Source organism: Amblyomma mixtum, chromosome 2 (assembly GCF_055824585.1).
Source record: "Amblyomma mixtum isolate Tamu chromosome 2, ASM5582458v1, whole genome shotgun sequence".
NCBI classification, from domain to species: Eukaryota; Metazoa; Arthropoda; class Arachnida; order Ixodida; family Ixodidae; genus Amblyomma; species Amblyomma mixtum.
The window spans coordinates 42,692,866-42,707,882 of NC_143013.1; the positions used below are offsets into that span (position 1 = coordinate 42,692,866).

Below are 15,017 nucleotides of genomic sequence, written 5' to 3' on the forward strand. Positions count from 1 at the left end.
CTTCTACGATATTGAAACCACTTTAGACTTCATTAAACGCTACTAAAAATGCAGGAATGCACACAAGCTATTGCATTTACTGAATACCTTGTTTGAACATCAGCTGTCCAGGTGAAAGAAGCACGAATTGATACAGTGGCTTCGACACTGCTTCAAGGTTATTTGTCTATGTTCTGTAGTGGTGTAAATTTATTTAAAGAGTATTATTTTTATTTTTTCCAAAAAGTTAAAGATGTTTGGCTTTATTTACTTTTTAATTTTACAAAAATGATGGTCAAGTGTGCGAGAGTGTTGCATTTTTCAGGCAACAAGTGGTTCATGGGAAAACGGTGAAACAGTGAAACTGGCTAAACCTCCAATATTGAATGGACGAATAATATTTATTATATAAATATAAGAAGTTGCGCTCATAGCAGCTTATGGCTAGGCGTGGCCAGGTATACTCCAGTACGGTTCTACAGCCACGCAACCCAACCTTCTGCCAAGTGCGGGACCAACGTTGTGCGGGACTACAAATCGTGGTTGTTGTCATTCGCGCTGTTTGCCGATGTGGCAGGTGTCGCATTCGTAGTCGCGCCTGTCGGCGCAGCGAATCCTGACAGGTGATAAGCTTGTTTTCAGTTTCTCATCTGCTTCTCCGAGTACCTCAACATGGAACGGCTCTACCACGCCTCGAACAGCATCGTGGAAGACATCCACCAGTGCTTCAAGAAATATGAAGTCTCCGTCGGCGAGGAAGCGCAACGAATCGAGGGTATAATTCAGGAAAAAATCAACGAGCTCTCTTCAAACTGCGAGCGACTTGCCATCTTGGCCAGCAAGGAGCCAGTGTCGCGTCGACAGAACGCTAAGATGAGAGTTGACGAACTGAGGTATGAACAAAAACATCTTCAGGCGGCTCTGGCCAACCTTCAGCGCCGCCGCTTTGAACGCGAAGAAGCCCTACAAAACCGAGAGGAGCTGCTTTCAAAGAAATTTGCCACGAACGACAGCCGCGACACGGCTATCTACATTGACGAGTCGTTACAGTTCCATTCCAGGGCGCAGTCCGCCAACCGCAACGTGGACGATTTGATTGGTAGCGGCAGCAGCATACTCACCAGCCTCAGGGAGCAAAGGACTACGCTCAAGGGCGCGCACCGCAAAATTCTGGATGTGGCAAATACTCTGGGCATGTCTAACACTGTGATGAGGATGATCGAGAGGAGAACGTACCAGGACAAATTTATCCTCTTTGGTGGAATGTTTGTGACGTGTGTTGTGATGTTCCTTGTGGTCAAATATTTAGCATGAGACCATATGTGACTTAGACGGTGGTGCTACCACGGGTGACCAAATTAACAGGAAGCAGAATAAATCCCTTGTTTCATATCTTTATTGCAAAGTGACTGTGCGGTCAAATATTTAGCATGAGACCATATGTGACTTAGACGGTGGTGCTACCACGGGTGACCAAATTAACAGGAAGCAGAAGAATAAATCCCTTGTTTCATATCTTTATTGCAAAGTGACTGTGCGGTCAAATATTTAGCATGAGACCATATGTGACTTAGACGGTGGTGCTAACCACGGGTGACCAAATTAACAGAAAGCAGAAGAATAAATCTCTTGTTTCATATCAAATCTTTATTGCAAAATGACTGTGCCAAAGTACTCTGCAACTCCTTAAATTTATGCAATGACCATCACTTGTTCAGCTTCTTTTTGAGGTTCTCAGTGACTGCTTCAAGGAAGTCCATGGTGTTCAGGTAGTCGCCCTCTTTGACACTGGAAAAGTAAAAAAAAAAAAAGTAATCAGTGATCAGTTAGTGTGCAGATTGCATCATGCTGTTTGATTTAGTTTGGTGAGCAAACAAACGCATTTATTCCTTCTGCAGGGCAAAAGTTTAGTTTACACTTGACTATGCAATTTGGCATACTCATTGCATTGTCACTGCCAGAGCTGTAGTGAAGAACTGAGTAGCTGTACATAACCTAGTTAAATTCAGGATATCTTGTTTCAACTAAACATATGCACTCAATCAAGTCAGGTACTGTTCTCACTTTTTTAATCCATGGATGCATCCAGCGAGATCTTTGGTCATCTTGCCCGATTCTACTGTCTCAATGCAAGCTTTCTCCAGGGCTTCGCAGAACCTGAAATTGGTAGAAAAGTTTGGGATCAACTAAATACCATGCAAGATGTGCTGTGTATGCAACTTTTTAGTACCCCAGTGGAGGCAGTCATAACACACTGATGTGGTGCAAACACCCCTTGTTGAAGTAGTATTGACACCCACTTTTGCTTGCATATTTTCTTCTTTGCAATGATGCATCAGACGTTACTAGACATGGATCACCATGTGTTCCTTGAATACAATGGTTTGCTCCAAGACCCTCTTCCCAAGCATTTCGGCCCATAAGAGTCATGGACCAGGCTGGGGAAATTTTGTACCCATTAGAAAAACGGCGAGTATCTGGCAGCACTTGGGACTGAACCAAGCACTTCCCTAATGCAAAGCAGATGCTCTATGACAAGGCCACTGCTTATAATCGATTTACAGCTGAATTTTTCTTCAGCTGTTTCGGTTTTAGCAGCACTGTGACTTCAAAAGGTTGGTATAGGTCCCAGGAGACACGAAAAAAACTGCCACATAATCACTGCTTCTTCATTCATTATCATTCCAGCTCTTGAGGCAAGCTAGCTTTAGTGTTCCAGTGAATTAAAACAAAGAAGTTATTATTATATTGCAATTTTTTCATGTCTCATACAACTTGTGCTGGCCTTTGACAGCACAGCCATCATTTGGCTGTTCAAACTAAAACAGTACGAAAAAGAAAATCACTCAAATTCAATAAAATTATTTTAAATACCACATTGTGATCCATGTATACTAATGTCTTGCGAATTGTTGAAAAGAAGAGAACGTGCAATCAAAAATTAGGTGTCTACACTCCTTAACAAGGGTTCTTTGTGGCACATCGGAGCTCTAAGTTTAGTTTAGTTTATGGGGTTTAACGTCCCAAAGCGACTAAGGCTATGATAGACGCCGTAGTGGAGGGCTCCGGAAATTTCGACCACCTGGGGTTCCTTAACGTGCACTGACATCGCACAGTACACGGGCCTCCAAAGAAATTCTAGCCACCGCGGCCGGGATCGAACCCACGTCTTTCGGGTCAGCAGCCGAGCACCGTAACCGCTGAGCCACCGCGGCGGCCGGGAGCTCTAAGGTTGTTACCGCAAAACTAAAGCGAGGAGGCTGCAAGACATATTACAAGCACCTGATGAAACTAGCAACGAGTAATGCATGACACAGTTTGGTTACAAGTGTTTTCACAAAACCCAAGCTTAGGTTAGATTGCGTTTTAATGCTAAATGTTTTGACTGTACCACAGAAGCATTAACCAGGTGAACTGGTTATCAGTCATTTCTCTCTTTCCTGTCGCACGTTGTCAGCTTCCTTTCACAGAAGGGAGCAGGCAGAAAAAAAGGCCTGGAAAAATAAAAATTCCAACGTTCCAGATCTGGGCCACATTGTATGGTGCCAATGCGACATTAGCATACGTTTTGCATTTATAGCGTTCATTTAAAGGGCAACTTTGGGGGCTCCTAATCTTTCTAAATTTCTTAATTGATGGCAATTCCATAACCCCTGAACGTGTCTCTACTCGTTACAAAACTCGTTACTCAAACTCTAATCGTTTTCAAACAAAACTTTGTTACCGTATTTTCCGGTGTATAAGACGCGTTTTTTTTTCAAAAATCTTGCTGGTGCGTCCTATACAAGGGTGCGTCTTATATGCAAATTTTCCGTTTTTTTTTTGCGAGTTCAGAAATTACTCAGGTTCATGTTCAAGTTTTTTCCACCAAAAAAATATTACTACCAATAACGCGGTTGCAACATGGTTAATACTTCAATACGGGGACCACACGTACGGTGCATTTTGCGATGGTCGCATAAGCATGTTTAATTAAGCCTCACTAGCCTAACTGGGTAAATGGGGGTGCGTCTTATACACGGGTGCGTCTTATATACCAATTTTTTCAATGACACCCTGCATATATGGCGGGTGCGTCTTGTACACCGGAAAATACGGTACTTGGTCAGAGGCAGTGTTTTACGGGATGCAGTGATGATGCTACCAACAGTGAAAAAAAAAAAAAAAATGAGACAATTACGACAGTTGGGAACGAAATATTTGAGTGCAGCTCTTCACACGCCATCTGCCGCGGGTGGCATGTTATACTGCTAGCCACCCTCCAGAATGTTCCTGCGGCCGCTCTGGTGCTTGGACAACTGATTACACCTACGCAGAATGCAGGAACAGGTGCCTCAGAACAACAACTCATAGAAATGTTGCTTGGCTGCAAAAAAAAATTACTGCTGATGACTCTGTTCATGAAATTGCTGAAATGACCAAATACAAATCTGAAAATGTTTTTTCTGCAAATAGGTTGGAGGTGTATCAATGTGCGAGTAACATACAATGTTTCAAACACAGTGCTCTTCATAGAAATCGCCTAAACTGACGTCACAAAAATGACAAACTAATTGATTTTCACATCAGTGAAGTGCTCAGACGCTGCCAAAGTTAGCAAAAATGATCAGGAGAGAAAGTAAAAACCTACAGTAAAAGATTTAGTAATGTACTCGAAACTTAGAAAAACACCAGAGATGATCTTTTACTGAATCACAGGATAAAGTCTTGGTCCAAAAGCTTTGTCATAACTTGTGCTTACTTGTGTAAGTCAGGGGTTTTGTCCAGCTTGGCCCTGTGATCCAAACCACGGGTCCATGCAAAGATACTTGCGATGGGATTTGTGCTAGTCTTATTGCCCTGCAAGCAAGAAATAAGAAAAGCAAAATTTTGTGCATATGCATGAAATCATGCCGTAACTTATGAAGACCATCACTCTTTCAGTGTAGAAAGTACAAATAACAGCTGTTAATTGTACAGTGTTAAAGCTACCTAAGCACATTAGGACATTTTAAACGAGCCAGCTCACTCAGCAAGCCAAGCGCGAAGTCATGAGCAGCCACGCCAAATGTGCATCATGGAAACCCTGCAAATACAATGGCTGACACAGGCGGTACTGCGACGCCATGCCTTAAACATGCCCAGCTTAATTCTTTGGTGCCAAACGCAAATAGCAACACTACAAAGTGCACAGGTGCTTGCATTAAAGGGACACTGAGGAGAGCACTATTAATATTTTTTTTATAGTAAAATCCGATAGTTCGGCATGTCATGGCTTTGTTGCCACTTGGCCGGCAGCGAAAGGCATTTATTTCTAAGAAATTTGGATTCGAAGTTGAAAAAGTTTTTCCCGCCGCTCTGATTCAAACTTGGGATTCTCCTATCGGCTATTGCGGCCGTCGCTACAGTCGCTTCGATTACGTTTGCACTGGCGTTTTGCCAGCGTTACGATGGATCTCGTTCTCGAAGTCGTCAACGAAGTTCTCGCAAATACTAGACACCTTTAGCATACCGTGTACCTTGTTACCGCTAGCGGAATACCGGAAGCCCGCCTACCGCCGGAAAACAGGCGCTGATTTGTCCCGATGCTTCAGGAGCGCGCGTAGCTGCCGGGCACGTGGCGCCATCTGGCGACGTCAAGGAGATTTGCGCATGCATTGGCTGCACCTCAGTGATTCATGATTTCTCGGCTCCTGGTGTTGCTAGAACCATTCGTTCTAGCAACACTGTTTTGTCCTATGATCTCATCACGCTTGTACTTGCGAGTTTGGCCTGTGGCGGCGATACCTGTATTTTGGTTCTTGCTCTTTTCTACGTTACAAGAGCTTTGTTGTCAGTATGAGTGGCGTTTTTGTAATCAGGGGCTGGTATTCTGTCGATACAAGCCAACTTCAATTTCTCCTCAGTGTCCCTTTAAGCAGACCCCAGTGTTGCCACTTGTAGTTGGAGTTACACAATCAGCTGTGCCTGACCAACCTGTCCACACCAATGCATTGTCAAACATGCCTCCATTGCTAGCAAAAAAAAAAAGTTGCCCACAGAACTAAACAAGTGATTCCTTACCCAATTAATGTGCTGGTTACAGCTGGGCTAAAGTATTTTGACAGAGTGTTCATCAAAGTGTGCATAATGAGCGCACAGGCGCTATATATGACACTCAGTGAGAGCCCCATTTTACCCAGAATATCATTCTTCCACTACCAAATGGGCTCCTCCAACCAGTTCCCACAGCACTTACACACTCCTCCATGCTTTCATTAGGATTTGCCCCTCCGCGATTAGTAAAAATGGCATTTTAAAAAGTGTGGCATCTGCTCATGAAAATGAAAGTTTTCACAAAGTTTTTGCACACTCATGAAAATGCATGACTATGTACAGCTGTAATATAGAAACTAGGTAAAATGGGTACTTTGAGAAAAGAGAAAAAGGATCTGAAAAGGAATACACTTACGTGGAAGAGGACATGAAACAAAAGAGAAAAAGAGGGCAGCGCAATTATCTGACAATACTTAAAGCACCTTGCTGCAAATTATGGCTTACGTCAGTGTCTGGCAAAGGCCTACCACCAGTTCTGGTCTCCTGAAACTGCACGTTATATGCAAAGCCAACATGCATATCAATGATGCTGCTTAGTGATTGCTGTTAAAGGAGCACAAGATCATATAATGCATGCCACAAAACATGTGCATCTTTTTTTTTTTTTCCCCACGTAACTTTGGTCTGGATATCGCAAAAACTAAGCGAACCTTTTGGTGCTCTCTGTAGTGCCTGGTGACAGTTCCATGTGCCGCCTCAGCCTCGACAGTCTTCCCATCAGGACAGACCAAAACACTTGTCATCAGACCAAGTGAACCGTAGCCTGTCAAAAATTCAAGCGAAACAGAATGCACATTAGCTGATGCGAAAATGGACTGCAGAGGAACCGAAAACTGAGCGAGTTGGCGCATATTGAAGAAGTAAAAAACAGTGCAGTGACGACGGACAAGACAGCGCTTGTCCTTCTTTCTTCTGTCTTGTCCGTCATCGCTGCGATGTTTTTTACTTCTTTGAAATGCGAAAATGGGGAGTTTCAACGAGCACAGCACAAGACGAGCCATGCACTTAATCAGAAGCAACAGGAACTATGCAATCTTAAGAAAAGCATAGCCATTGGCAAGCACATAACAATAATAAAGAAAGCTGTCTGATACCAGAAGAGTTCCTAACTTTATGTCAGGTGATTTGAAACATACGAGGTAAAGATGTGAAGATGAAAGAGCTCCTGTCGAACTAAAACGCCTCCACACAAACTTATGGGAGGAGATTGTAAGGTCACCAAACACAAACTTCTTCCAAGGGGCTTCATAGGCTCTTGTTTCTCCAGCCACTAAATTGTCTGTGGCCGCCCACTACATCTGTTTGCCAAACAAGGCACCTAAGCCTTGGCATCTTTGCCCTGAGCACCTACTGGTGCATGCTTCACAAAGGAGAATGCAGTGTCCTGTTGTTTATTGTGTACTGTGGACATTAATTCATTTCCTTCCAGCTTGTACTACACGAGGGATGACAAAGCGGATGCAATGGTGCAAGCTGGACCCAAAACCAATGCCGGGCCAAGAATTAAACATCTAAGCTATAACGAACCTTCATTTATTTCTACAGCCTCAACTCTGCATGCACAAATTATGTAAATACTGTATAATGATATCCCTTCTCCTATTTTAAAAGTACCCTATGTAGCTCGTAACTCTGCTACCAGCAGCACTCTGCAGCAGAGTCTGACAGCCATCGGTCATAAGGTTTGGAGCTGCAGTCGTAAGCATTACGAAGCAAGGCATAAGTATAGAGATAACCTATCTAAATCATTTTGGGGCTTCTTTGCTTTCCTCACAAAAGAAAAACACTGCAACTGACCTTGAGCAATGATATCGGACTGCACATCGCCGTCGTAGTTCTTGCAGGCCCAGACGAAACCACCAGAGGACTTGAGCACTTGAGCAACCATATCGTCAATGAGCCTGTGCTCGTACCACATTTTCCTTGCTTCAAACTTTTCTTTGTAGTCCCTGCAAAATAGAATGAGCAAGGTATTTTTTTGACAGATCATGACTACTTACTTTGTTAGTTTATTAGAAGCGACGGCAAGTTATAATAATCAGAGGAGAGAAAACACAGTCAGTCATGGTTGAGGAAATTACTGAATTGCGGAAGAGTAAAAAAACAAAGGTGAATGAATCTGAAACCATGACAAGAGTATCCGGTTTACACTGGTAACAAGACAGGCAATGTGAGCACAGCGCAGGGCATCTGTAAATAAAATGACAGGCAAAAGTCGCATGTTCCAAGTTTTTTTTTACCATGATGATGATGAACTCACTGCACCTTAGCCCACCAGTGTTTCTTGCTATCTTACCCTGCTGCATCGTGGTGCTTCTGTTGACATGTATAATTGTGCTTGTAACAATATATAGCCCCAGTATGGTAGCCACTGCGATTACAGTAGAATGTTAATCATAAGATTCCAGCTGATCTAAATTTCGGGACATTAGAAACATTTAAGAAGTCCTGATGTACAATGTACCTTTCACCTCAAACTGCCTGCCCATGATTGATGAAAACACTTGAATACAGTAGACTCCCATTAAGAAGAACTCAGTTAAGACGAATTCTCGGATAAGATTAACAGTTCAGACCATGTAAAAAAATCTGCTCAACACGAAATGTTTCACGCATAATTTGGTTAAGATGAAATTGCGCAGCGGCCGCAAAGCCTGACAACCCCAAGCAATGGCACTCATGGGGTGTCTGCGCGGCACTGTTGAGCAAAGGAAAAACGTATAAACGCTTCCAGGTAAGAAAGCGCACCCTGACAAAATGACTTTCGTGCAAATTCATGTGGCTGTGCGGAGAAGATGCCTTGCAGGGGCATGCTTTCTTGCCGATGCGGAAAGGGCAAGGCACTTTCACTCCAGCCTGTGCACGGCGCAGAGATGCCAGATATTAAGAGTCATGCACGTGCGACATGCCACGCGCTGCCACCGGCGGACTTAAAAGGTGCGTAGGCAAGATGTAGACCTGCTTTTTGACTTAGGGATTTAACAGTTGGGAGCCGAATTTTTAACTGATATGACATCACAATACATGAGTTATCACGGCGCAGAGATGGTGAGATATCGGTTCCACATGGCCACTGCCTGCGGCAGGCGGAAAGGCACATGATGCACCTGCTCGTAGAGTTAATAACAACTGCACTGCAGAAGAAGTAAGATCAGAGATATGCACAGCTATTCAGCTAGGAACCTTCAATGCACTGGGAGCCTCAAAAATCAAGTCAGGAGAGAAAAAAACAAAAAAACAAATAGCACTGGCTGCAGAAGTGAAATACTGAAAAAGAGAGGCGAAAAGAAAACTACACCAATGCTGTTTTCAAGTAGGACAATGCGACTGCTTATGCCCTCAATGTTCAGCTCAGTACATGCATAGTGCCGTATATGCTCCATCTGCAATTATCCTCTCATTGCTAGCAAGGTCATTTTATTCAATGCTTTCATGCAACACGCCTTGGACATGCATAACGTGCATACATATCTTTTTTGAGGGCACTTCTGCAAAGATGAGCTTCCGATAAGTTTAACAAATTTTCTGGTCCTTTCAAGTTCATCTTGACGGGAGTCTATATTTAGCACCAAGGTCTGAACAGTTGTGGGGTTTGTTCAGTACCAGAACTCTATCGCTATATGCATTGCAAACTCACTTCAATTAAATGGCTTTGACAGAGAACGTCAAATGTTTTTCTGTGCACAAATAATGAATTCAGCAAGTCTTTACATTAATTAAATATTCTGAGGAAGATAGCACTCCAAAGGTAACATTAGGGACGCTCATGTGAAACCAATGTGAACCCCGTTATGCTACTTGTGTTGTGTACTGCGCTTGCAACTACTAGTACAGTAAAACCTCTTTAAAACATAGCCACTTAAACAGTAATTTCGTTCTATGAGTAGTATGTGAAATCGTTGACTTTGCATCCGCTGAACATAACGCATTTTGTATCTGCATAAACAACACCAGCTTACCGCGTACGTGCCGGTTAACACGTACTGTTTGCGTCAATGCGTCAACTTATACTATTTGGAGTCAACTTTATCTGTGGTACATACTGCACGTTATGACCTTTGTAGAGTTTTTTTAGGATTTGTTGGCAAATTTCGCACACCTACTTTTTTAACATTAATTTGAAGAAAACAAGTGCACAAGTTATGCGAGTAAATGCGGTAAGTGAGCAACCTTGCCATACTTCTGTTTAGAACGTAATTCTTCAGAGTTCCGGCCAACTACGGTTTAAAATAGTTTTACTGTACCAGCAATTCAGGCATCCCTTTTTAGCTTGTTTGCAGGCTGTAAAAGCCATGCAATATGCCAAAGTCTTCAGATTCAAAACGACCTTTCACACAGATAACAACAACAAAATGACGCTTTAAATAACAATAAAATTATAGTAAGAAGTGACAGAATGCTGTATATGGTGCTAATAGTACAGGAGTTCTGAGAGTGTTGATGACATGGTGCCACCTGTTATATAACAGCATGCACGCATTCCATTTCCTGCATAAATAGTATGGTTTGGTTTATGGGGTTTAAAGCCTGTTTCACATGACAGCGAAAATGCTAGCGAATCCTGTCGCCGCGGCGGAAAAACCTGTTTTGAGTCGTCGCTGCGACGAGCGGCGAGGTTTCAACAAGTTGGAAATTTTCGCTGCGACGCGTCGCTCAATCGCTCAGTCGCTTGCATGTGAACCGGCCTTAACGTCCCAAAGCGACTAAGGCTAAGAGAGACGCCGTAGTGGAGGGCTCCGGAAATTTCGACCACCTGGGGTTCTTTAACGTGCACTGACAACGCACAGTACACGGGCCTCTAGAATTTCTCCTCCAAAGAAATTCAACCGCCGCGGCCGGGATCGAACCTACGTCTTTCGGGTTAGCAGCCGAGCACTATAACTACTGAGCCACCGCGGCGGCGCCATAAATAGTATGATCAGTAAGCACTGTACATCTCCATCATATCTCCATACCACTACTGCCTCTTGGAACATATCATCACACTAACTAAATAAAAAATGTCATCAGATATTAGAATGAAGTAACAAGCAAGCACCTCTCATAGATGCTCTGGAAGATGTCCTTGAAACGGCCATCGTACTGCTTGAGGATAGTATTCTTGGTGCTCAGGTAGAGCGGCCACTCCTTCATGAGCGCGTACTGGAAGCAAGAGTGGGCAAAGCCTTCGATCGACTCATCCGTGTTGTACATGGCCATAACGACACCGCCCGATTTTTTGAAGTCAAACACCCCGTGCCGCTGCTTATCGCCGCCGTCAGCGGGCGTAAACACCAGCTCAACCTTGCCCATGTTTGACACCACCCTGTCCATGGCCTTGTACTGAAATGAGAGAGACGGATGCGTGGATTTAGGCGACAAATGAACACGTGGTAGGCATATGTCCAGTTGGATTTGCGTGCATAGTTTGCTAAACTCAATAAAGGTTTTTCTCTGCCATACAATGGTTGCAAAGGGTTTAGTTACGAGACACAGATGCACAGGCAAAATGAGAACACAGAAATAAGCCTCAATGTGACAATGCTGTTACCTTGAAGACTTGCACAAGGTCCAAAAAGAAGATGTTCTTGCAAGACACGGTCATCTTAGAATTTCACCCATGTTGTATTTTGCAGCATTAGAAGCAAGCATAAAGATAGAGAAATGCACCCTATGCCCAGCATTTTCCCTTCTTTGAAACAATTCTCACTCATCCAATTAATTGTGCTTCCAGGGTGTTCAATTTATTCACACGAAGTGAAACACTAGTTGTACCCGCACCCAAGTCAGCACTTCCATATTTGTTTTCCTTTGCACTGTAATGCACATGGAGATGGACAATCCTTCCCGAGCTTTATGAATGTGTTCAGAATTATGGTACAAATCACACCTGGTCACCGAACGCATGCCTTCCAATGACAATGGGCTGGGTCCATCCGGGCACAAGGCGGGGAATGTTCTTGCAAAGGATGGGCTCTCGGAACACTGTGCCACCGAGGATGTTACGGATGGTGCCATTGGGGCTAGGGTACATCTTCTTCAGGTTGAACTCTGAAGCAAGCAAGGAGAGTGTACAGATGAACAAGGAGCAAAAGTAGCTTGTGTTGCTAAGCAAGGACAAAAAACAAACTTCTTCATTTTTTGGATGTGAAAAAACAGGGGAAAAGCTGGACTGTTAGAGTTACCACGAAGTGCACTATTAGTATGGCGAAATATTTACATTGGGTGAACTTTGCAAAAGCTGTGATGCCAGTACAACATGCCTCATCAACCGTCCATGTGACAAATATTAAGGAATTAACAGTGAATTAAAACAAAATATTACAGAATTTTGGCAAAGTAACAAAGCAATTGAAGATGACCACCAGCACGATACTGAAATTAATCAAAATATTCTCCTGATTGATGTGAGATACCAACACCTGTTTAAATTTCTTCGCCAACAAATGTTTCCTTTGAAAAAATGTATGTGCTATATCTTCCAACAAAACTAGATGAGTTTTGTGGGGCTTAACGTCCCAAAGCGACTGGCTATGAGGGACACCGTAATGGAGGGCTATGAAAAATTTTGACCACCTGGTGTTCTTTAGCGTGCACTGACATCGCACAGTACATAGGCCTCTATCATTTTGCCTTCAACGAAATGCAACATCCGCGGCCGGGATCAAACCTGCTTCTTTTGGGTCAGCAGCTGAGCGCCACAACCACTCAGCCACCGCGGCAGACCAACAAAACTAGAAGAAATAGGCTGTAAACAGTGAAACTACCTTGAAACCTTCACAGCATGTATTTCATGTGAAAAAAATACGCTTGGCCACATCCAACTCAAAATGTCAGCCAATAACACTAACACATTGCTTTCAGCACACTTAAATGGACACCAAGAACAAACTGAAGTCTGCCTATCTATTGATTACCACATTTTAATAACAAAGTGGCTACTAACACTGAAAATAGAGCTGTTATAAGCTAGTAAACACCAAAGAAAATACAGGTGTTGCTGTCACAGGCCATCTTCACAAGAAAACTGTGTCAACAGCAAGTACTTCTCTGATGTTGGGTCTCCGAGGATAAACCACACCATTTGCTGCCGGCCAGTAATCAAGAAGCCCATAATTCTCCCAGCGTCATCATGAATGTTGAGAGTTTCAATCAAATGATGGGAAAAAAAATATTCCAATCACAATTCCGAATTTCTCAGCAATATCTATAGGTGCATCTTGTGCAGCCCAGTCCACATCAACAACAAAACTAACAGCCAAGCAATTGAATTTTACTAAGAAGATACTTTGGTAGAGCTGTATTAAGTGTCTGTATAAAAGGTTATTTTCGTGCACTAACCTTCAACCCTGGCCTCATCAGGCGTGATAGTGGCACACTTGATGCCCACATTGTACTTCTTTATGGCATGTGCTGCGTCGTAAGTCACCTGGTCATCTGTCTTGTCGCGACTTGGCAGACCGAGGTCATAGTATTTACAGTCCAGCTTTAGGAAAGGGAAGATCAACTGCAAAAAAAAAATATGAAAAAGGAAAGAAAAACATTTATCGCCAAGAAGAAGAAGAAAACAGTTGATGATCTTTCACAACTCATGAGGTGCAACACAGGCAATGACAAGAAACACACATGCAACAGGACAGCTCAAGTCCAGTCTGCATGTTTTCCTACTTTGTGCAGTGCCTCACAAATCATACGTTTCCACAGATGAGCTTGCGCATGGCTGGCACCTACCGTAGCACCTGCTGTAAAACTTGCCATGATAACAATACATCTAACACATGGTGCTTCCAAAGGCATGGCACAGTACGCGTAATTTGTCAGCACAGTACTCAGATTTGAGTGGTGGAGGTACTATCGCGCTCAATATGAGTCGCAACGCGCGGTCATCGACCGGGGCTCGTTCCGTGGTGTGCCTCCTCCAAACAGTCGCTCGGAATTCTGGGAGAAACTGCTGTTCCAGGAAACAACAGCACCCCCGCTCAGGAAAAAGTTTCTCCCAGAATTCCGAGCGAGTGTTTGGAGGAGGCACACCACGGAACGAGCCCCGGTCGATGACCGCGCGTTGCAACTCATATTGAGCGCGATAGTACATGCAAGCGAACATGTGTAATGGCAATTGGGACACGAAAGGACATGATAAAGCTGATATTAAGCTAGAGTGTACTGCTTTGAAAAGTAACACTTCACACATGAAATGCTTGAAGCGGCATTCAGTTATCTAGCACTATAAGGTTGTTGCTATTTTGATTGCAGCTTCTGCGGCTTGCTTTTTTCATAGATACTGTCTAATGTGTCGAGTTGGCACTCTGCAGACTAGCAGTTGTGAAACTAATGAAGCGTTATTCAAATCAACAGTTACAACTTTTTGAAATCTGTTTTAGTCATTTGTTAAATTTGTGGACAACAGAACTTTCACAAACCACTGGGTCAGTTTCATTACCCTACTGCATTCACACCTAATGACAGAACAGCCAACTTCTAAACCAAAGGAAAAATACATATGCATTCCGTGTATTCCATAATGCATCAGATGCTGATATTACTCTAAAGTGCACTCATAAAGCATTAGCATGCACATTCAGCATCTGTTAATTATACAGGTTGGAATTTGCCATAGCAACCACTAGCTTAGCAGGCACACAATGATCTATATTTTCAGAAATGCCACCGGTGGGAAACAACAGGTTGCAACAACTTGCTGCCTTCAAACTGTGGTTTAATTCTACCCGCAAAGGAGAATGAATCACACTCAATCCCCAATATAACAAACACAAATATTACGAATTATTGGCTATATCAAACGCTCCATAAATATTTCAACAACACATGCTATTTTTGTTTTACATATCGAAGTGGTTGGCCATAGCAGTGCCCGCTCGGATGGCAGGCGGTAGGTTTCCCCACACTACGCAAATGACTAGTGGTGGTGCGGCATTTACGCTTTGTCTCGCACTCGCCAACAGTGCCACGGAAGCTACAGTGGT

The 15,017-nt window shown here is 43.3% G+C and overlaps 2 protein-coding genes across 2 annotated transcripts in view; one reads left to right on the forward strand and one right to left on the reverse strand.

Annotated features, from left to right (window-relative positions):
- Window positions 1-392: 392 nt before the first annotated feature.
- Membrin (golgi SNAP receptor complex member 2) lies at window positions 393-1,377 on the forward strand. The gene has a single exon (XM_089571382.1). It carries the CDS (start codon window positions 652-654, stop codon window positions 1,291-1,293), a length of 642 nt encoding a protein of 213 aa, XP_089427508.1. The 5' UTR covers window positions 393-651; the 3' UTR covers window positions 1,294-1,377.
- A 227-nt stretch (window positions 1,378-1,604) lies between these two features.
- Window positions 1,605-15,017, reverse strand: part of LOC149359140 (isocitrate dehydrogenase [NADP], mitochondrial-like) — a 33,069-nt gene continuing 19,656 nt past the window's right edge. Inside the window, exons 3-10 of the mRNA XM_089571381.1 lie at window positions 13,375-13,540; window positions 11,924-12,084; window positions 11,093-11,376; window positions 7,852-8,003; window positions 6,705-6,817; window positions 4,721-4,818; window positions 2,044-2,136; window positions 1,605-1,767 (exon numbers count right to left, since the gene is read on the reverse strand). Coding sequence (XP_089427507.1) covers window positions 1,686-1,767; window positions 2,044-2,136; window positions 4,721-4,818; window positions 6,705-6,817; window positions 7,852-8,003; window positions 11,093-11,376; window positions 11,924-12,084; window positions 13,375-13,540 — 1,149 coding nt within the window. The 3' untranslated portion in view covers window positions 1,605-1,685. The remainder of the gene's footprint in view (window positions 1,768-2,043; window positions 2,137-4,720; window positions 4,819-6,704; window positions 6,818-7,851; window positions 8,004-11,092; window positions 11,377-11,923; window positions 12,085-13,374; window positions 13,541-15,017) is intronic.

Coding starts and splice junctions, on each gene's coding strand:
- Membrin (XM_089571382.1), top strand. CDS start 652: ATGGAACGGCTCTACCACGCCTCGAACAGCATCGTGGAAGACATCCAC.